At 43.7% G+C, this 23,480-nt stretch overlaps 2 protein-coding genes across 3 annotated transcripts; both read left to right on the forward strand.

Moving 5' to 3' along the window:
- Positions 1-884: 884 nt before the first annotated feature.
- rsph1 (radial spoke head component 1) lies at positions 885-16,062 on the forward strand. Its single transcript, XM_029641528.2, has 8 exons — positions 885-1,028; positions 1,184-1,297; positions 1,388-1,493; positions 1,605-1,695; positions 14,268-14,403; positions 14,591-14,662; positions 15,481-15,592; positions 15,722-16,062. Exons 1-8 carry the CDS (start codon positions 978-980, stop codon positions 15,784-15,786), a joined length of 747 nt encoding a protein of 248 aa, XP_029497388.1. The 5' UTR covers positions 885-977; the 3' UTR covers positions 15,787-16,062.
- A 200-nt stretch (positions 16,063-16,262) lies between these two features.
- LOC115113654 (ribosomal RNA processing protein 1 homolog B-like) lies at positions 16,263-21,984 on the forward strand. 2 transcript variants are annotated; one of them, XM_029641550.2, is made up of 15 exons: positions 16,263-16,474; positions 16,825-16,907; positions 17,055-17,112; positions 17,301-17,386; positions 17,535-17,596; positions 17,742-17,871; positions 18,137-18,201; positions 18,302-18,528; positions 18,696-18,930; positions 19,051-19,070; positions 19,174-19,317; positions 19,425-20,809; positions 21,037-21,210; positions 21,330-21,399; positions 21,560-21,984. In XM_029641550.2, the coding sequence occupies exons 1-15, from the start codon at positions 16,345-16,347 to the stop codon at positions 21,757-21,759; spliced, it is 3,069 nt and encodes a 1,022-aa protein (XP_029497410.1). In that variant the 5' UTR covers positions 16,263-16,344; the 3' UTR covers positions 21,760-21,984. The 2 variants fall into 2 exon arrangements, with proteins under 2 accessions (XP_029497410.1, XP_029497419.1); XM_029641559.2 differs by having other exon boundaries at positions 21,569-21,984.
- Positions 21,985-23,480: the final 1,496 nt, after the last annotated feature.

The following is a 23,480-nucleotide window of genomic DNA, read 5'->3' on the forward strand; positions in this document are numbered from 1 at the left end:
TCAAATAAATATCGAGAATTTTATTCTGGTGACATGATAATCGATGCTTGGCTGCCGTTTGACAAATAAAAACAATCTCGCGCTTTTGGACATATTTTTTTGTTGCTTTCTGTCCATAACAATTGTGCTTTCAAGACAACTGGGAATTCGGACAAATACGAGGTCAAATCATGACGTCAGTGATCTTCAGGTCGGAAAGTCGGAGCTCTAGTTCCCGAGTTGAATTCTTAGTTGGATGACCGTTTAAAACGATATTTCCAAGTCGGGGCTATTTTTAAGGAGTTGTTTTAAACCCACTGAGGTCCGAAGTCGGAGATTTCCGAGTTGCCAGTTTCGAGTTCCTATTTGTTTTGAATGCGGCATAACCAACAGCGCGCAACATAGCGCTTTTGGCTAGAGTACACGTGCCTGCTACAGAGTGGACACACTCGCTATAATATAACGCAGACGTTGTGAGAAAAACATCAGTAGAGTTGAAAATGCGATGGAAACCCATTTGATTAAGTTATATTTTTTATTCAGTACACGGGAATTTAACAGTAAAAGTTATGTTTATGGGTACTGCGTCATCAAGCAAAGTCAACTTGATAAAAAACACATATTCTGGAAAAAAATGCGCATATAATCTTTCTCCAATTTCGATGGAAACCTAGGTACTGGAACACTACAATTCTTATAGTTGCTCTATTTGAACAGGAATTTATGAAATATCCTTATCACCAAACGATAAGGCTGAACAGCTTTTACATGGCACAGAATAAATTAGGATATAAATGTTAATAAAACGTACACCTAACAGTTTTGAAGATATTGACGCTTGTTTATAATATTTTCGTAGGTTTTGTTACGTTTATCCATGGGTCTCGTGTCTGCGCTCCAGTCTGTCATTGTCATGGCAACGGTAAACAGAGGAAGAGGTGAGTTGGAGAGGCGAAACTTTATAGTTTACAGGAGCCAAGAGAAACGACTAGCAAAACATGTCGGATGTTGGATCAGAGGATTTTGATGATGATCAGGGTTACCTTGGAGTGAGTAAAAGTGTGCTGTAACTTGGTATAAAAAAAACCTCAACAATCCGATTTTGAGCTAGCAATGCCAATTTAACGTTAGCTAGCTAACTTTAACAGCTAACGTTACTTGCGCCTACGCAACATTGACAGAAAGATGTAATTCACTGACACAGGAATATGAAGGGGACCGAAATGAAGCTGGAGAGAGACATGGGGTCGGGAGAGCTGTCCTACCCAATGGAGACACTTACCAAGGAATGTATGAAAACGGGAAAAGGTCTGGCCAGGTAACTGTCACCATAAATAATAGTATTAGTTGATTCCTACTATTTGTTGTTTCCTTTGACCATTTCCTTGACAATTTCCGTGTGTCCCAGGGAACATACCGATTTAAGAATGGGGCCAGGTACATTGGAGAATATTACCAGAACCTGAAGCACGGACAGGGTATCTTCTACTACCCAGATGGATCCAAATATGATGGTCTGTCTGCCTGCCTGCCTGCCTGTCTGTCTGTCTGTCTGTCTGTCTGTCTGTCTGTCTGTCTGTCTGTCTGTCTTATACGCACCTACCCTCTCTCTCTCTTTCTCTCAGGCAGCTGGGTTGATGACCAGCGCCAGGGCCATGGCCTCTACACATACCCCAACCAAGACACATATGAAGGAGAGTGGTTACACCATCAAAGGTAGTTAGAGTTGGGCGCTATCCAGATTCTCATACCTTCATACCGTTTCTGTATTTAGGCAACAGGGTAGAGCTCTGCTACCCAACCCAAGCCCGACATTATACATCGGGTAGGACCTGTTTTTCATCAATAACTAGGCTAGGACCTGTTTTTCATCAATAACTAGGCTAGGACCTGTTTTTCATCAATAACTAGGCTAGGACCTGTTTTTCATCAATAACTAGGCTAGGACCTGTTTTTCATCAATAACTAGGGTAGGACCTGTTTTTCATCAATAACTAGGCTAGGACCTGTTTTTCATCAATAACTAGGCTAGGACCTGTTTTTCATCAATAACTAGGCTAGGACCTGTTTTTCATCAATAACTAGGGTATGACCTGTTTTAGGTTAGGGCCGGGTAGGGCCTTTTTTTCATCAATAGCTAGGGTACGGGCAGGGCTTGGGTATCACTAAATTGATCATTAACATTTTGAAGCTGAGCCACTTGTTCGTGCTCTGTTGCACAGTACAGCCATATCTGACTAAGATCATAACAAGGTGTCAGAAGTGCTTCAACCTCGTCAAATAGTCAGGAGAGATTATTTCACAGAAAAGAATAAATGTTCATTGAGTTTTGTTGGATTTTAGAGCGACGAAAAGTAGCTAACAGCTAACTGCTCTCACGTCTCTACATTGAGCAGGGCAGCCCAAGCGTAGCCGTTGCTATGGATACGTACAGACTCAGAGCCGTCATGAGCGTGTGTGACAGACAGAGAGGAGCAGCTAATGGATTTACTAATGGAGGAAGTTATTTCTGGTTTCGGGCAGGGCCAGGCCTTAAATTTGGCAGAAGCAATTGGGCCTGGGTAGAGTAATCAAATGCATAGCTGGAGCCCTAAGCTGGATATAATTTATTTGACATCTTAGATTAATACACTGAAAAAAAATATAAACGCAACAATTTCAACAAATTTACTGAGTTCCTTTGAATATAGCGAAAGGGAACATGATAAGATAATTGTATCGTAGTCCCTTTTTGACATGCCGGGGGGGGTAATTCTGACCTCTCGAAAGAACTGTTACATTTATCTGAGTGCCAGACGAGAACACATCTTCATATAGTCACTCTTAGTGATTATGTGCGTCAAGGCATTATTCCACGGGGACTCAGGTAGCAAAAATAACCATCATTGGGACAGCGCACAGATGATTTCTGTGAGCCATCCTGAACAAATGCTCTATTGATTTAATGACATTAATTGTTGACCAGTTGAAAAAGGATTTTATTGAAATGGATAACACGATTGAAGAGAAACGCACAGCTCTGCAAGGAGCTGTTAATGATGATGGCATATTTAATGAACTGATGAAAACTAACTATGCGCTCCAGAACAAGTTGTCCACAGAAATAAAGGAACTTAAAATCAAGAAATTCAACCAAGACGAAAAAGGCAAGGCTGAGGACAAAGTCGACTTCTGGAGAAACCCTGACAAGGGAGGTCCTGCTCCTCGTCTCCATGGCAGACGCAGGATCCACCCGCGTCTGATCAACGCTCTACAACCAGCACCTCATCTGCTTCCAGTGCCAGTTTTTCATCCAACGAGAGACTGGGTTGACGGAAGGGCTGTTGTGACCGGGGGCACGCGCACCGATGAGATGCCGTAAGAAGAAACAACTACCAGAGGCAGAGGGGACCATTCAGAACGGTCCCAGAACCCACGGGACTGAGTGTCTTTCATTTATCAAGCAAGATATGGAGCCCTGCCCATGTCTCCTTGCTTAATAAAGGGTTATCTTTTGTGCCTACAACTCAGTGCAACGATTGTGATGTTAAGGTAGACATGTTTACGGTTTTTTTTAGAAACATTTGTTTAAGGGAATATTTTAGCTCCCCTAATCGTGATGTTTCTACTGAACATGTAAGTTGCTCACCTGCACATTATCCAACTGCTTTTAGAAGTAAGAGTTATTTTGTACCTCCCAGCCAATCACAATCACTCTATCGAGACGTATAGCAGACTGGTTGAAAAAGATGTTGTTGATCTCCTTAAGAACAAACAGGAGAACAAATCTTTACATAATTTACCTCAGGATGAAAAACAAGCTTTGCTTGATTTACAATCCGATACGTCAGTCCTTACAGGGCGGGTCTGTTGTACTCATGGATAGGACAGTTTATGTAAATGAGTGTCATAGACAACTGTTTGACAACACCTTTTACAAATAAACTCAGAAGTGACCCCACTGGCCAATCTCAGAACATGATCTTTACTGTCCTAGATGAAGTTCTGGTCAGATATCCAAAACAGAACACGACTTTTTGGCTATTCAACACTCTAAAATTGCCACTTTTTATACTTTGACGAAATTACACTAGAATGTTACAAAACCTCCCGAGTGCCCTATTGTAGTGGCCATTGATGCAGTAACGACCCCTCTATCGACTTTTGTTGACTTTTTTTATTAGACCACTTGCAGAACAGCTCCCCTCCTTTGTAAAGGACACCAGCAGTATGATCTCAGAACAGCTCCCCTCCTAAAGGACACCAGCAGTATGATCTCAGAACAGCTCCCCTCCTTTGTAAAGGACACCAGCAGTATGATCTCAGAACAGCTCCCCTCCTTTGTAAAGGACACCAGCAGTATGGTCTCAGAATAGTTCCCCTCCTTTGTAAAGGACACCAGCAGTATGATCTCAGAACAGCTCCCCTCCTTTGTAAAGGACACCAGCAGTATGATCTCAGAATAGTTCCCCTCCTTTGTAAAGGACACCAGCAGTATGGTCTCAGAATAGTTCCCCTCCTTTGTAAAGGACACCAGCAGTATGGTCTCAGAATAGTTCCCCTCCTTTGTAAAGGACACCAGCAGTATGGTCTCAGAATAGTTCCCCTCCTTTGTAAAGGACACCAGCAGTATGGTCTCAGAATAGTTCCCCTCCTTTGTAAAGGACACCAGCAGTATGGTCTCAGAATAGTTCCCCTCCTTTGTAAAGGACACCAGCAGTATGGTCTCAGAATAGTTCCCCTCCTTTGTAAAGGACATCAGCAGTATGATCTCAGAATAGTTCCCCTCCTTGGTAAAGGACACCAGCAGTATGGTCTCAGAATAGTTCCCCTCCTTTGTAAAGGACACCAGCAGTATGGTCTCAGAATAGTTCCCCTCCTTTGTAAAGGACATCAGCAGTATGGTCTCAGAATAGTTCCCCTCCTTTGTAAAGGACACCAGCAGTATGGTCTCAGAATAGTTCCCCTCCTTTGTAAAGGACACCAGCAGTATGGTCTCAGAATAGTTCCCCTCCTTTGTAAAGGACACCAGCAGTATGGTCTCAGAATAGTTACCCTCCTTTGTAAAGGACACCAGCAGTATGATCTCAATTATTGAATCTCTTGATCCTCTCCTGGAGAATACTTTGTTAGTTACGTTTGATGTTGAGTCGTTATACACAATTATTCCACACGAGGGCGATATTGAAGCTATGGAACATTTTCTTCTGCAACGTGACCCCAATGAACTACCTTCCAGTGCATGCATTATAACATTGGCTGAAATAGTACTCACACACAACTACTTCATGTTTCTAAATTATTTCTTTATTCAGATGGAGGGTACTGCTATGGGATCCCCCATGGCTCCTAACTTTGCTAATGTGTATGTGGGTTACATGGAGAAACGGTCTATTTTCAATCGTCTCATAAATGTTTTCTTGCCTCACATCATTATGTGGAAACGGTATATTGATGATATTTTTGTTCTATGGAGGGGTGATGTTAAACAGCGCCGGGTGTTCCATGCGTTTCTGTACATCTGAGATTTACTACGCAATCTGATACACGTCAAATCAGTTTTCTTGATCTTCTGATCTTGTGTGAAGATAATGTTCTATACACTGATCTTTACAGGAAACCTACTGATCCTAACAGTTTGTTGAGGGCCGATAGTTGTCACCCACTTCCCTTGAAAAACAGTTTGCCCTACAGCCAATTCTGTCGAATCAAAAGAATTTGTAAAAACCAACCCGATTTTGACAGACATGGCTTAGACTCAAATAATATTCAAGGGTGTAGCAATATTGATGTTACACAGGAAACGGAAACCAGTTGCTACTTACGTTATTAATGTGCTGGTTGACAACATGCCTCGTAAAGTTTGTGACTACAACACAAAGCATATTGAAACAGAGGGTACAACAATGGTCAGATTAATACTGCCATTGAGAAAATTCAAAACATAACATGACCTTTTTCCAAGGTCAGTCGCAAAAATAAGCATTCTTGCGTTCTAACTACCCGCTATTCAAAGTGCTCTGATCAAATTAAGGGAATCGTTCATAAACATTGGCACATTCTAAGATCCGATGATAGTCTCGGTAATGTGTTTTGGTGGCAGCAGTACCCAGCCGGCAGTTTGAAAAAGTGCCGCGTTTAAAGGCTAGTCATCGTGCCGAACGTCAACGTTAGCTAGCTATCGTGAGTGACTCTATGCTAAACTTTAGCTGGCTATTGGATACAAGCAGATTCGTGAGTAGCTAATGTTCCATTCTACAACTAAATCGCCATGGAAAATGCACTGAAACCTCCGGGAAAAATAAACACCGCTCAAAAAAATAAAGGGAACACTTAAACAACACAATGTAACTCCAAGTCAATCACACTTCTGTGAAATCAAACTGTCCACTTAGGAAGCAACACTGACGATAAATTTCACATGCTGTTGTGCAAATGGAATAGACAACAGGTGGAAATTATAGGCAATTAGCAAGACACCCCCAATAAAGGAGTGGTTCTGCAGGTGGGGACCACAGACCACTTCTCAGTTCCTATGCTTCCTCGCTGATGTTTTGGTCACTTTTGAATGCTGGCGGTGCTTTCACTCTAGTGGTAGCATGAGACGGAGTCTACAACCCACACAAGTGGCTCAGGTAGTGCAGCTCATCCAGGATGGCACATCAATGCGAGCTGTGGCAAGAAGGTTTGCTGTGTCTGTCAGCGTAGTGTCCAGAGCATGGAGGCGCTACCAGGAGACAGGCCAGTACATCAGGAGACGTGGAGGAGGCTGTAGGAGGGCAACAACCCAGCAGCAGGACCGCTACCTCCACCTTTGTGCAAGGAGGAGCAGGAGGAGCACTTCCAGAGCCCTGCAAAATGACCTCCAGCAGGCCACAAATGTGCATGTGTCTGCTCAAACGGTCAGAAACAGAATCCATGAGGGTGGTATGAGGGCCCGACGTCCACAGGTGGGGGTTGTGCTTACACCGTGCCGGACGTTTTTCATTTGCCAGAGAACACCAAGATTGGCAAATTCGCCACTGGCGCCCTGTGCTTTTCACAGATGAAAGCAGGTTCACACTGAGCACATGTGACAGACGTGACAGTCTGGAGACGCCGTGGAGAACGTTCTGCTGCCTGCAACATCCTCCAGCATGACCGGTTTGGCGGTGGGTCAGTCATGGTGTGGGGTGGCATTTCTTTGGGGGGGCCGCACAGCCCTCCATGTGCTCGCCAGAGGTAGCCTGACTGCCACTAGGTAGCGAGATGAGATCCTCAGACCCCTTGTGAGACCATATGCTGGTGCGGTTGGCCCTGGGTTCCTCCTAATGCAAGACAATGCTAGACCTCATGTGGCTGGAGTGTGTCAGCAGTTCCTGCAAGAGGAAGGCATTGATCCTATGGACTGGCCCTCCTGTTCCCCAGATCTGAATCCAATTGAGTACATCTGGGACATCATGTCTCGCTCCATCCACCAACGCCACGTTGCACCACAGACTGTCCAGGAGTTGGCGGATGCTTTAGTCCAGGTCTGGGAGGAGATCCCTCAGGAGACCATCCGCCACCTCATCAGGAGCATGCCCAGGCGTTGTAGGGAGGTCATACAGACACGTGGAGGCCACACACACTACTGAGCCTCATTTTGACTTGTTTTAAGGACATTACATCAGTAATGTTGGATAAGCCTGTAGTGTGGTTTTCCACTTTAATTTTGAGTGTGACTCCAAATCCAGACCTCCATGGGTTGATAAATTTGATTTCCATTGATAATTTTTGCGTGATTTTTGTTGTCAGTACATTCAACTATGTAAAGGAAAAAGTATTTAATAAGAATATTTCATTCATTCAGATCTAGGATGTGTTATTTTAGTGTTCCCTTTATTTTTTTGAGCAGTGTATTTTTACCCCTTTTTCTCCCCAATTGTGGCCTCCAATTAATAGTTACAGTCTTGTTCCATTGCTGCAACTCCTGTCCGGACTCGAGCTGTGCGTCCTCCGACCGAGAGCTGTGTGTCCTCCGACCGAGAGCTGTGTGTCCTCCGACCGAGAGCTGTGCGTCCTCCGACCGAGAGCTGTGCGTCCTCCGACCGAGAGCTGTGCGTCCTCCGACCGAGAGCTGTGCGTCCTCCGACCGAGAGACCGAGAGCTGTGCGTCCTCCGACCGAGAGCTGTGCGTCCTCCGACACACGATCCAACCAAGCCGCACCGCTTCTTGACACAATGCCCACTTAACCTGGAAGCCAGTCGCACCAATGTGTCAGAGCGGACAGGGACATCCCTGCTGGCCAAACCCTCCCCTAACCCAGACAATGCTGGACCAATTGTACACTGCCCCATGGGTCTCCCAGTCACAGCTGGCTGTGACAGAGCCTGGACTAGTGGGCCACTGAGATGCAGTGCCTTAGACCACTGGGCCACACGGAAGCCCCCGAACTGTCTCAATTTTAATTAGACTTTACTAACAACAAAAGGGGCGTTGGAGCCTATTTCTTCCTCTTTAAGAAATAAGAGGTGGGCCTACCTGTTTGACTGATGAAATTAGGCTATATCCATAGATTATGTCGGTCAATTCCTCCACCCATGCACTCTTTAAATGTCAGTGAAGGGCCGTTAAGTTTAAAAATGAGAGGGTAAGCCTACCTTTTATTAAAGAAAATGTTTTTTTAAAAAGAGCACAGGCCTACCCTTTGTTAGCTTAAGATTTTGAAGAAAATTAAACCGGTCCAATTATATAAAGTATTTTATAACAGCGGTTTGGTCCGCTATGCTTTATGCTAGAAACAAGCTGTAAAATACCCAGGAAAGACGTGACTCTGATGCATCTGGGGATATCATTGTTTTGTTTCTTTGACATTCACAGGCAGACTTTGCTTGGGAAGTCATCTAATTCTGTCACTATCAATTTGTTAAGCTCTTAACTTTCTGTACAATGTCACCTTCCGGAGACACCTGAAACCCCACCTCTTTAAGGAATACCTAGGATAGGATAAAGTAATCCCTCCCACTACTGTTCCACTGGATGTCATAAGGTGAATGCACCAATTTGTAAGTCGCTCTGGATAAGAGCGTCTGCTAAATGACTTAAATGTAAATGTAATGTAAATGTTTAAACCCAGACAGCTTTGAGGGAAACACTTGTGACCTTCTCTCGTTGGGTTAAGCCACGGAACAAGAGTAGCCAGCAGTTAAAACTAAAGTTAAACCTACTCTGTCTGGGGTAGGCCTAACTTTTGAAAGTACCATGCTCAGATTCCTAATGACGTCTCAGATTTAATTAATTGCAAACAGTGACAGCTTTGTTGCAAACAAGATACACTGATTTGGCATTAGAGAAATATTATAAGATGAGCAAATAGGCCTCTCTCTGTGAATGCTTAGCCTGTAGGCCTAATTTTGTTCATTTGTAAGGTATTAAAAATAAGATTCCGCTAATATGTAAAATTACGTAGAATTGCATGACATTTTTATTAAAATAAACATTTTTCTCGAACCTGCAAATACGGTGATAGATTCATGCTATGCTTTTACTATAAAGGAGATCTTTCCAACCCTACTCTTGTCCAGGGTGGTTTATGAACCCACAACCTTCTGGCCCGCAGCCCTGTGCTCTATAAATAGTCCTGTGTTGCCATATAATGCTGACAGGATGAAGTTTCTAAAACTGGATATCTAAGGCTCTGTTCTGTCCAGGAAGTGAGGGTAAACTGTATATCTCAGTCTCTGTTCTGTCCAGGAAGTGAGGGTAAACTGTATATCTCAGGCTCTGTTCTGTCCAGGAAGTGAGGGTGAACGGTAGACATGTTCTCTGCCACCCACTTCTGTTTTCATTATTATTTTGGGTGTAGGGGAGGGTCACTTGTTTTGTTTTTTTCAAGCGATCAGGGAGAGTTTTGGTCAAATATATTTTTCTGAAGGGAGGGCCATCCATTTTCATTTCAGAGAGCTTCGATTTTCTCCATGTAACCTTTTTTATGATGAATATAGTTCACTCCCTTACATCATCAAAGGTAGTCACTGCTGTGACAATAAAGTTAATTGTGTAAGAAATAGGGCAACTGTACAATGACAGAGTCAAACCTTTTCCTTGTACCTGTAATAGGAATTTACAGGTGAACTAAAAGTTGAGCAGTCGTTGATAAAGTCTAAATCATCCCGGTTTAATTATAAGTTGCAACAGGGAGACACCATCCAGCACAGAAGCAGAGGAAATAACGAACTGGCCTCTTGGTGACAGGACTGTTACAGTATATTACAGGAACATGGAAAAGGTTTGACTTTGTCAAGTTCATATCCCCGAGCTGACAAGGTACAAATCTGTCGTTCTGCCCCTGAACAGGCAGTTAACCCACTGTTCCTAGGCCGTCATTGAAAATAAGAATTTGTTCTTAACTGACTTGCCTGGTTAAATAAAGGTAAAATAAATATACTAATCAAATATACTGTATTTGCCAAATGCTTCATAAACAACAGTGACATGCTTTTACTTACAGGTCATTTTCCAACAATGCAGAGTCAAATAAATTGAAATAGTTACAAAAGGAATAAATACTTAGTGAATAACGAGTAAAAAATAACATGGCTATATAGAGGGAGTACCAGTACAGAGTTGATGTGCAGGGGTAATTTAGGTAGCTATATACATAGAGGTAGGGGTAACATGCCTAAGCAACAGGATAGATAATAGGGAGTAGCAACAGCGTGTGTGTGTGTGTGAGTGGTGTCAGTATGCATGTGTGTGTGTGTGTGTGTGTATAGAGTCTGTGCAAAAGGGTCCTGTTATTCCATCTGGCTCCGTGGCCTTGCTAATGTGAACCTGTTTAAAGGTGTTACTCACTTTGGCTACGGAGAGCGAGATCACACAGTCGCCCGGAACAACTGATGCTCTCATGCATGGTTCAGGTTTGCTTCCCTCGAAGCGAGCATAGAAGGCATTCAGTTCGTCTGGTAGGCTCGCGTCCCTGGGCAATTCGAGGCTGGGTTTCCCTTTGTAATCCATGATAATTTGCATGCCCTGCCACATCCGTCGTGCGTCAGTGTTGCCTGTTTGACGGCTCATTGGAGGTCGTAGTGGTATTTCTTATAAGCGTCCGGATTAGTGTCCCGCTCCTTGAAAGCGGAAGCTGTAGCTTTTAACTTCTCACAGTGCTGTTGTTGCCTCTAATCCATGGCTTCTGGTTGGGGTACTTACGGTCACTGTAGGGGCGTCGTCGTCGATGCACTCTTTTATGAAGCTGGCGACTGATGCAGTTAACTCCTCAATGTTATTGGATGAATCCTGGAACATATTCCAGTCTGTGCTAGTGAAACAGTCTTGTAGATTAGCATACTTTTAATTCGACCACTTCTGCATTGAGCACGTCACTGTTACTTCATGTTTTGAGTTTTTGCTTGTAAGCAGGAATCAGAAGGAGAGAGTTATGGTCCGATTTGCCAAAGGGAAGGTGAGGAGGGAGGGCCTCGTATGCGTTTCAGTGTGTGGAGTAAAGATGATGTAGAGTTTTGTCGCCTCTTGTTGCAGAAGTGACATGCTGGTTAACATGAGGTAAGACGGATTTCAGTTTCTCCCTGCATTGAAATCACCGACCAGGAGAAACGGCCTCTCTGAATGTGTATTTTCTTGTTTGCTTACGGTGCTATACAGCTCGTTGTGTGCGTTCTTAGTGCCAGCATCATTTTGTGGTGATAAATAGACCGTTTTAATCTATATTTTTAAAAGCTATCTTGGTAAATAGTATGGTCTGCAGCTCCTCATGAGGTATTCTAACAGACAGCTGTTGTCCTCCCTTCGTCCTCCCCGAGTCTGCCGTTGGGTCATGACGATGCATAGAAAACAGCACCAAGTGTACTGTAAACATCCGTACTGTAAACACCAGCTCAAGAGTCTTGTAAGAAGTCAAAGAAAAAGTGCAATGACTTTGTCAGTGTCACGTTCTGACCATAGTTCTGTTATTTTATTCTTTGTTTTAGTACGGTCAGGGCGTGAGTTGGGGTGGACAGTCAGTCTGTGTTCGGCCTAGTATGGTTCTCAATCAGAGGCAGCTGTAGTTAGTTGTCTCTGATTGAGAATCATACTTAGGTAGCCTGGGTTTCACTTTTGGTTTGTGGGTGTTTGTTTTCCGTGTGAGTGTTTGTTGCCACACGGTACTGGTTTGGTTTCGGTCGTTTCACGGTTATTGTTTTGTAGTGTTCAGTTTATGTCTTAAAATAAACATTATGGACACTTACGACGCTGCGCATTGGTCCTCCGATCCGTCTCGCTACTCCTCCTCAGAAGAGGAGGACGAGATCTGTTACAGTCAGCTGCTACAGAATCACATTGTTTCACAGAATACAATATTAATCCGTGTGTCCTCAGTCCTCGTCCCTCCAGTCAGGTGTCAATCTCTATCAACAGATATGAGTTTAATCCATAACATAACGTGTAGTGACTGTCAACCAGTGTTACAAACAACACTGAAAATCATGTGTATTACATAAAGGGGAAATATATAAATGTGTAAAACATTATGTGTAAAACATTCTTACATTAATATTGAAGCGTTTATTTACCAAAACGCATTTGTGTTTTTTTCATCAGTAATGAATGCTTATGTGTACCTTTATGTGTGTGTAGTATTTTGTATTCGTAGATTTTAGATGTGTGTTAAAATGGGTTTATGTATCCTGCTACGGCAGCGTAGCCTAGTGGTTAGAGCATTGGACTAGTAACCGGAAGGTTGTGAGTTCAAACCCCCGAGCTGACAAGGTACAAAATCTGTCGTTCTGCCCCTGAACAGGCAGTTAACCCACTGTTCCCAGACCGTCATTGAAAATAAGAATGTGTTCTTAACTGACTTGCCTGGTTAAATAAAGGTAAAATTAAAATTAAATTCAGCTGGAATGGAATGTTTGAATCCTGTATCTTTAACATACAAAATCGAAACCATCATAAATCTAGCCTGTGTGGTTGGAGTTAGGCCTCTGGATTACTTTTGAACAGAGTCCAGATCTCATATTACTGTACTGATTTAAAAAAATGTAAATAGATATTATTAATTTTTAAATGTTGATGTCACAAATGTATCATTTGTACAGTTCTTTATTAAAAACAGTATGTGTGACGTTTGACTGTTGACATGTTGGATAAAAAAAATATCACGACAGGCCTGATGGAAAACCGAAAATGTGTCGGTAAACTTTCCAAATGTCGAAAAAACACACTACGCTAGAAAAAGTGGGATGTTTTTGTGTCTGTAAAATTACACTACGCTAGAAAAAGTGGGATGTTTTTGTGTCTGTAAAATTAATTGTGCGAGAAATGTCGGTGGAAACGCTTTTATGACAAAATATTGATATAATAACCATTGTATCGAAGTAAACTTGGGAGTCACGCGATGACATGTTGTGTGGTCCTCCCAGTATGACTCATCGGGAAAGCATAAAGTGTATTAGGTTACAGAACTTCACAGGGTGGTGAACGAGCAAGGTGATGAGCTTGATGCTCCTTTACAATAAATATCGATGGTCTTATTCCGATGACATGATGATCGATGCTTGACTGCTGTTTGACAAATAAAAATATTCTCGATCTTATCCATAATAATCTCATCATGTAGACTAGCCTACCTGCACAGTACCTGCGAGCTGTAGTTCGCACGTGTCAATACTAGAGTGGGCACGTTCGCTATTTAACGCAATATGCTTTGTGACAAAACCATCAGTAGGGTTGAACATGGGATGGATGCACACTTCATTTGTATTTTAATTGCAAAATACATTTTTTCACACACATTCTTTTATCCACAACAAATCAATTTGTCGCCAATTGGATGGAAACCTCAGGCAAATATATCTCATTTTGCAACAACATGTGATTGTTTGTCTCTGAAATGATACCATCAAGTGATAGACATGTATTTGTTTGACATCTATCATTGAACAACCCCATTCTATGATTAGGTGGGGAAAAAACACACATCTCTTTCATAAGTTCTTTATGTAACGGATGTGAAACGGCTAGCTAGTTAGCGGTGGTGCGCGCTAAATAGCGTTTCAATCGGTGACGTCACTTGCTCTGAGACCTTGAAGTTCCCCTTGCTCTGCAATGGCCTCGGTGGAGCGATGAGTAACGATGCTTCGTGGGTGACTGTTGCTGATATGTGCAGAGGGTCCCTGGTTCACGCCCGGGTAGGGGCGAGGGGACGGTCTAAAGTTATACTGTTACATTTAAACAAAAAAAAAGCTAATTTACCAGCATTTCTGATAATGGTTATACATATGGAAGGAAACATATTCATATGAAACAGTCCCCTACCTGATCTTACCACTCTTTGTCTTTATAATACCAGAAATGGACAAGGTATATACCACTACAACGACACAGGTTCCAGGTACATGGGCACGTGGGTGATGGGCAAGATGGAGTCAGCAGGAGAATTCATCCACCTGAACCACAGATACCAGGGCAACTTCCTCAACAACAATGTAAGTCAGCCCAGAAGGAATCTGACATGATTAAAGGAAAAACACTGACTTAAATGAAAACAATAACCACATAACACAGCATGATCAAATCAAATATAACATATTTAGTTACAAGTTTATCAGCATACAACAAGATCGTTGTGTACTAGCATATATAAACGGTCACTATCGGCCATTTGTGTTTCAGCCATCAGGCCCAGGGAAGTATGTGTTTGAAATTGGCTGTGAGCAGCATGGAGAATACCTGCAGGTGGATCAGGTATGACCACTACCACATATTTGCATATGCAGAAATTGCAATGATATGATAAAATAACCTGTACAAGAGCAGAATGTCTCTCTAGCAAATGTGTGTTGTTTGAAGTATCTGGAAGAGATCATGACAAAAGACACTTAACAGAGAGCTGCTTCTCTCTCTTGACTAAAACTCCAGCCTGCATCAGATGAGGAGAATGGTAAACATGGGAAAGCCCAGAAGTCCAGGTCTCCCTACCCTGGCCATGGGGAGGGCTATTTCTCCATAGGGGCTTCAGGAGAGGAGGTGCCACAGCAACTACTAGAGTACTGCTGTGCTGTGCCTTTGTTGTAGAACAGTAGTTCCACTTCCTGTGTCCATTTGTTGCATGACGCCCTTTAGTGGTTGATCGATGCAAAGATAAGGCTTTTTTTCCCCCTCAACAATTCTCAAAATGCTATTGGGCTTAGTCTCTTAAAGTGCATACACCTAGATATTTGCATGATTATCATCCTTCATGCTATTGTAACAGTAGTCATGGATCCACTGTTCGTCTTCTAGTCTCTCTGTGTGTTTTTGGCTGAGTTGTGCACTGGAGTTTTAGATGTTTTGAGGCTTGCCGTGCTTTAGAAGGAGCTGTTTTTGAACAATTTAACCATCTAATAGGAAGCACTACACAGATCTAACACAATGACAGCGAAACACTTACAGCACGGCATTGCACTTAAAACATCCCAACTGTGTCCGTAGAAGAGGAAATGAAAATAGATGTATAAAGATGCTTTAGGCAGAAATGGCCAACCTTTTCTTGACCTCTGTTACTGCTTCTCCATGGACCACAGGACAGAGGGGATGCCGAGGAGGATGAGACAGTATCCACCATGGTCCTAAAGTGGAAGCCCAAGGCTGTCACGGGCCTGTCCCTCTGGACCCCAGCCAAAGATCCATCCTCGGGTGAGCAGGACCCTTTACATATCCTGTAGTCGTGTGTGACTGTGAAGAGAGTACCTTGTCTGAGGAATAATTCTTTTTTTTTCTTTTTTTTTTTACATGTATCAATTAAAAAAGTTTTTCTATCAACAGACGGAGAAGGACTGGCCTCTGCAGACGAGAAAGGGGGATCCAAACCCCCCACTCCAGAGACCTGAGACCCCTCTGCAGACGAGAAAGGGGGATCCAAACCCCCCACTCCAGAGACCTGAGACCCCTCTGCAGACGAGAAAGGGGGATCCAAACCCCCCACTCCAGAGACCTGAGACCCCTCTGCAGACGAGAAAGGGGGATCCAAACCCCCCACTCCAGAGACCTGAGACCCCTCTGCAGACGAGAAAGGGGGATCCAAACCCCCCACTCCAGAGACCTGAGACCTTGCCAGATTCGCACAGCAAACAAACATTTCAATAATAAAGACATCTCTCTCATAATTACTGGTCTGATTAATAAGAGTCACTGAGGAATTATTTGAGTATGAAAAGGTTTGATGTGATTATAAAAAATCTCCAATTGACTGTGTGGTTTAGCCAGGGTAGAAAATATGGGTAAAAGTTTAATGAATATTGCCACCCTGTGGGGAAGTCCAGAATAACGACCACTTAGTTTAGGCGTTACGTCATCATCATGCGACGAGCGGAAACGCATGCGGAAAGCGCAGAGAGGAATGTGTCTCTGCTAGGCAAAACGTGTTTCTACGTTAATTTGTTGGAAACATGGCGCCGGTACAACAAGAACCAGAGATCCAGTTCGCTCAAAGATTGGCTTCTAATGAGAGGCCCATGCGAACAAAAGCCATCAAGAAGCTAAGAAAATATATTCGTGTTAGGTCACAGAAAATCCAAGGTAAGGCTAACGAGGTTACCAGGAAAATGGACCACGCGCTTGGCTTCCACACACGCAGTTTGTCTGCCTCATCTCTTCGTGATCCTAGCTTAGCTACCTTCGATTCGTTTGTGCACGTTAAACCAATTTGATTTATATAGTTTTAACAATACAATAGTGGATTCGTTAGAGCACGAATAAATGATATAAAAGTGCTTAGAATGTAACACATCAAAGAAAATGATCACATTTGTTCGGGAATACAAATTGTATGCGCCCAGTGACGATGCGAGCAACAATGTTGCCATCTCCTTTCATAGTTGTGATTTTTTTGTATCTAGTTGTTTGACCGGCACTTGCCTTCTCTCCAGGTGGGTTTGAAGGTGAGGAGTTACTCAAACTATGGAAAGGCCTCTTTTATTGCTTGTGGATGCAGGACAAGCCACTTCTTCAGGTAAGTCGTAGCCACTGTGACCCACCTTATTTGCGTTCATGTTAAATTAAAAAAAGAAGTTTAAACTAGAAGAGTTGATACACAAAATACTCGGACTACACAAAATACTCGGACTATAAATTGCTTGATTATGATTTTTGCCAACAGGAGGAGCTGTCGAATCAGATCTCTGGCCTGATACACAGCTTCCAGAACATCCAGAGCCGTAAGGCCTCATTTTTTATTATGTACTACTATGTATCCAATATTGTCTTTAAAAAGTTACCCACGGGCCTGGGAACAAATGTTCTGAGAGTTTTGACAGACCCTATACAGAACGTGTACTCCAATTTCAATATCTGTTCCTGTTTTTACATCGATTTTAAAAAATTAAAATAAATCCTTTTTTTGTAGAGTTTATGTTTCTGGAGACCTTTCTGCAGACCGTCAAAAGAGAATGGACCGGCATTGACAGGCTTCGCATGGATAAGTTCTTCCAGGTCAGCATATTCATCCAATCAAAATGTTATCAGCATTTCCTTACGCAATAAATCATCGTGTATCGTTTTGGAGGATAATCGGAAAATATTTTGTACGTGAAAGAAATTACAAATCCTTTTTTTTGTTGTCATTCTCTCCGACGGACAGCTGGTTCGTTTCGTGTTCAGGAACACTTTTGAGATGATGAAGAGGAAAGAATGGGAGACCAGGTGGGTGACGCTTTGACCCTTGACCCCCTTTTTTTAAACTTGAAAACACTTGACAAACGTTAATTTTTGGGCGTGTACTGTCCCTTTAAGTCTTTGCATGCATGCTTCCTGTGACGTTAGAACGGGTTGTTCTGTCTTTCTACAGTGTGGTGACCAGGTTTCTGGAGCTCCTGACTGCCCAGGTCCTCCACAGCTCCAGCGGAGCTCCCTGCGGATTACAGTTCCACATACTGGACATCTATATGACCGAGCTGGCTGCAGTCGGCTCAGCTGAGGTATCAACTGGTTATTTTAATGACCCAAGAGATGCGCTAGGTTCACTTGGTTGTTTACGATTAGAGTTATAATTAGGAGGTAATAAATCAATCAATAAATCCACACCTTTAAGGATAGGGAAGTAATGAGACTTAAGTTTGATAAAGATCTGTCATTTTGATTGGGTGTTAGGTGGTCCTATTGGGTGAGTGAGCTGGTCGTATGCTGATTTGTTCCATTTCCACCACAGTTGAATGACTGGTTGTGGTTTGCTTGTGATTACAGCTCACAGCGGCTCAGAACATGACATTCATTGACCCTTTCTGCAAAACAGCGTCTAAAACGAAAGAGTAAGTTTTACAGGGATGTTTTTTGGGGAGGGGTCAAGATAATCACCTCTACATTTTTATATTGAGTTTCAATCCTTCCTGCACGTTCCCTCTGTCTCAGTCGGATCTTGCTCAGGGCTATCTGCAGCAGCATTTTCAGCGCCATCGTGGACCAGGCTCCCTTCGCCATCGAAGACCTGTTGAAGGAAGTGAAGGCTACAGGTGGAGGGGCTGAGGAGTCCGACTCGGGACAGGCTTCTGAAGAGGAGGAGGTAGAGAAGGATCCCCCCAAAGGCAAAAAAAACGCAAAGGAAGCCCTCAAGAAAACCACTGGAGGGCAGACCAACGGTAGGCATTGAAATCCTAAGAGCCATAATTTATGGATCAGCTTTAGCTTGAATACCACAAGGATGTTGCATTATATGGAAGTATCTTATTAATGACACAAAGTCTCTATTTGCAAATGTCCAGATATAATCCATAAGTCTTGTTCTCATCTTCATTTGTGGTTTTAGGTACTGTATCAACTGAGGAAGAAGATGATGATGATGAAGATGGTCTGGGCGATGAAGACGATGACGAAATGCTTCATATGGAGAGTGACTCTGAGTCTGAGATGCCAGATGGCGCGGGGATCGGACCTGTTCTCCAGTTTGACTACCTTAGCCTGGCAGACAGGCTGTTTGGGCTAGCCAGACGCAGCAACACCCCTAGCCACAACAGACAGAGACTGTACAAAGTCGTCAAGACGTAAGTAAACACACACACACTCGTAAATTAGAAATCATTTGATATGGACACTGATGAAGAGGAGTTGGTTCAGTTTGTGTGTAGGACTGACACCTCTTCTCTCCCTCTGTTCTCCTGCAGTCTCCGGGATCTCAGTGAAGGTAGGAATCCCGATGGCCATAACTTTCATCAGCGTGTCCCCATGATAGATGTGCAAGGAAAGCTGACATCTCTCTCCCTTTGTCTCCTCTCTTTCTCTCTCAGGAGTCTTTCCACAGGATGAGTACCCAGAGGAGGTGTCGACAGATGAGGATGATGATGAAATGTTTGGCAGCAGAAAGAGGATGAAACGGGGACGAGGCTTCGGGGAGGAAGAGGAAGAGAGCTCACCAGCCAAGAAATGGAAAGGTACCTAAAAACCCCTCTTGTTTAAACGATCGCCTTTGATCTTCAGCTTATTGTTTTACCTCATCATTTATTTGTTGTTCTTACATCATCGATATCTTGTACTTAAGGCAAGAAAAAAGACTCCAAAGCAAGAACGTCTGACCAGACTGCCGCAACAGATGACAGTAAACCAGCAGAGACTCCCGGAGACTCCAATAACAAGAAGAAGAAGAAGAAGAGGAGGAAGAAGAAGAAGACTGGAGAGGTGAAGACTGAAGAGCAGAACGGGGTGGCGGCGAAGTCTGAGGTTAAGGTTGAGAAGGACACAACTCCTGCTTCTGCACCGCAGACGACAGACTCTAAAGAAGCAGAGACGGAGCCCTCTATCCCAGCCAAGGGCACCGATACAGGAGCGTCTCTCCTGAAGGAGAAGGCAAAGGTGACAGCCATGGAGACAGGGGTCCAATCAGGAACTCCACAGGATGTAGTGGTAGGTAACCTGTCATCTGTCACAGTCATGGAGGTAGACCAGAAGAAACAATCAGAGACTCCGGTACCAGACGCCACATCTTCCAAGAAGAAAAATATCAAGAAGTCCAAAACGCCTGCACCGAAGCAGAAGGAAGAGGTAGCAGAACCAGCAAAGTCTGCCCCTGAGACTGCTACTACCACCCCAAGCAGGAGGAAAAATACCAAGCAGGAGCCTGAGGAGCAGACAACCGTAGAGGAAGTTGAAATGGCGTTAGAAACAGTAGACAAGACCACGGCCACCCCACCGAAGAAGAGGAGGAGGAGGAGGAACAAGGTTAAACGGACCGCTGAGACAGACACAACACAGGTGGACCTTGAACCAGACTCTACCCCAGCCGAGGAGCCTCCAGTTGACCTCCGCATCGCCGCCACTCCCCTGAAAAAGAAGAAACTTAAGGTGGCAAAGGCTGGAGAGGAGAGCGCCGGGGGTGAAATACGGCCAGAAACTGAAGCAGACGTCCTGGTTGTAGACACCAAGGTGGAGCCAGCATGTGTCGCTACATCAACCCCGCTCAAGAAGAAGAAGAAGAAACATGCCAAGGCTGAAGAACAGAGTGTGGAGGCCGAAAGTGAAACCCCGCCGAAAGCAGACGCAAACCTCACACTGATCGACGCTGAGGTACAGACGCTGGAGGCCACCACACCTACCCCACTCAAGAAGAAGAAACGTGCCAAGGCTGAGGTACAGACGCTGGAGGCCGCCACACCTACCCCACTCAAGAAGAAACATGCCAAGGCTGAGGTACAGACGCTGGAGGCCGCCACACCTACCCCACTCAAGAAGAAGAAGAGCTCTGGACTGGTAGCACAGGAGCTAGAGACCACGACAGTGGAGGAGAGCGTGTCAGAGGAGCAGCCTACAGATGCTGACCCGGACACGCCCCTGAAGAAAGGGAAGAAGAAGAGGAAGGTCCCGGTAGTGATAGAGTTCGAGGCTGAGGTCAACGGGATGGCTGGAGGCAAGAAAGCCAAACTGAGCAACGTGAGTTTTAAGTTAACATTAACTTCACTTCCTAGGCCCAGGTTGAGTCAGCCTGACACATTTGATAGCTGTCCCCACCCATCAAATATGCAAATAGTTAGAAAGTAAGTAGCTACACTAAATGCGTTTAGTTAGATGAGCGCTAGTTAGCTGTGTTCGCTAGCAGCCATTGAACAGGTTTCCAGTTAATAAGCTTGTTTTAACTTTTTGTTTCCTCGTCTCTTCAGGACAGCAAAGAACTGTCCACGCCGGTGAGAGCCAAGAAAAACAAAAAAATGACACCCAAGAAGGCAGGGGCGGAGTCTGACTTCATCACGTTCCAGAACCATGCCACCATCCCTACTCCCCTTTTCTTCAAGACCACCAAGGGAAGCCCCAGCACACAGCTATCCAGCAAGAAGGTACTGCTTCAAAACCTACAGTCTATTATTTCAGCAAGTTACTCCCTCACCATCTGTCCTTGACTTCCGTTCACAAATGTGAATTCTTCATGATATTTTATCTTCTTTTTTTCCCACAGAAGAAGTGTCAGACTCCAAAGTCCGAATCCAAGAAGGTTACCTTCGGACTCAATAAAAACAAAACTGCAGGTATTCGAGGGCAGGATAGCACCTTATTTGGACTCTATAATTACCTCATAATGACCTATATATCTTCTGTTATCAGTGATAATCTAGTTTCCAGGTCCTCATTTCTTTGTCGTTCCATAGTTTTGATGAGGCTGTCCTATTTGTTTTTTTGCCCATTCATGATCCCCAGAGTTCAGGAAGACTGACCGCAGCCTGCTGGTGAGTCCAGAGGGGTCGTCCCGAGTGCCGTTTGACCCCCAGCAGAAGCCCCTGTTTGGGGTCCTGAAGTCCCCAGAGGCCTCTCTTACCAAAAGCACTAAGAAGACCAAGAGCACCCTGAAAACCACCCCCAAACGCCCCACCGCGGCTGACTTCTTCTAGTCTTCTGTGAGGAGACTGGTGAGACAGATGACCGTCCCACCCCCACTGTTTGTCTGCCAGGAATATATCATTATAAACTGAATATCCACAGATTCCCCCGTTGGGAAGAGAGTGATCTTGATATACAAATGTTTTGTTTTTTTGTCATTTCAAATTTTCCGTGTTTTGCTGTTCTGTGGGGTGAGCAAGTTTTCAAATAAAGACTCACTTCCTCATTTTAGTGAACCTGTCGAACTGTGGGTGTTTCTTCTTCAGCCAGTCTTTTAGTTTTGAGCCAGACTGCATTTTTTTGTGTGTTAAACAGCACTACGTTATTGCTTTCCCGAAGAGTATAGGATTTGGTTGTTGGCGTGGAGGATTATCGGCTTATTATATTTTTAGAAGGAAAGACCACGAGTCATACATATCCCAATCAACATTTGTATTTCCTTTTTTTTTATCCCAAGGGTTTGGAAACTAATTTAAACACGCACACACTTCCATCAGCACAGTCATACACTTTGACTTATTCTACATTTTGTTGTTAACAGCCTGAATACACAATACCGCATTAGGACAAAGTGAAACATGTTTGAAATGATTTACATATGTATTCACACCCTTTTGCTATTAAACTCCACATTGAGCTTGGATACATCCAAATTCCTTTGCTCATCCTTGGGAAAAGGGAAAATTCCTTTGCTCATCCTTGGGGAAAGGGAAAATTCCTTTGCTCATCCTTGGGGAAAGGGAAAATTCCTTTGCTCATCCTTGGGGAAAGGGAAAATTCCTTTGCTCATCCTTGGGGAAAGGGAAAATTCCTTTGCTCATCCTTGGGGAAAGGGAAAATTCCTTTGCTCATCCTTGGGGAAAGGGAAAATTCCTTTGCTCATCCTTGGGGAAAGGGAAAATTCCTTTGCTCATCCTTGGGGAAAGGGAAAATTCCTTTGCTCATCCTTGGGGAAAGGGAAAATTCCTTTGCTCATCCTTGGGGAAAGGGAAAATTCCTTTGCTCATCCTTGGGGAAAGGGAAAATTCCTTTGCTCATCCTTGGGGAAAGGGAAAATTCCTTTGCTCATCCTTGGGGAAAGGGAAAATTCCTTTGCTCATCCTTGGGGAAAGGGAAAATTCCTTTGCTCATCCTTGGGAAAATCCACTACAACTTCATTGGGGTTAACCTGTGGTCAGTTCAGTTGTTTGGAAATGATTTAGAAAGAAACACCGGTCTATATAAGGTTCCACCGTTGACACTGCCTATCAGAGAGATGCAGAATCATCAAGGAGACGTTAAACATGGCGTTCCTTGATGGGGCAAGAACGAGATGTATGTTAAGTACACTGTCATCATTAGGAGACATGCCGTTGAAGTTTATATACACTTGGCCAAATATATTTAAACTCAGTCTTTCACAATTCCTGACATTTAATCCTTGTAAAAATTCCCTGATTTTGGTCAGTTAGGATCACCACATTTTAAGAATGTGAAATGTCAGAATAATAGTTATTTATTTCAGCGTTTATTTCTTTCATCACATTCCCAGTGGGTGAAGTTTACATGCACTCAAATAGTATTTGGTAGCATTGCCTTTAAATTGTTTAACTCGGGTCAAATATTTCGGGTAGCCTTCCCACAATAAGTTGGGTGAATTTTGGCCCATTCCTCCTGACAGCTGGTGTAACTGAGTCAGGTTTGTAGGCCTCCTTGCTCACACATGTTTTTTCAGATCGGTCAGGGCTTTGTG

Source organism: Oncorhynchus nerka, linkage group LG3 (assembly GCF_034236695.1).
Source record: "Oncorhynchus nerka isolate Pitt River linkage group LG3, Oner_Uvic_2.0, whole genome shotgun sequence".
NCBI classification, from domain to species: Eukaryota; Metazoa; Chordata; class Actinopteri; order Salmoniformes; family Salmonidae; genus Oncorhynchus; species Oncorhynchus nerka.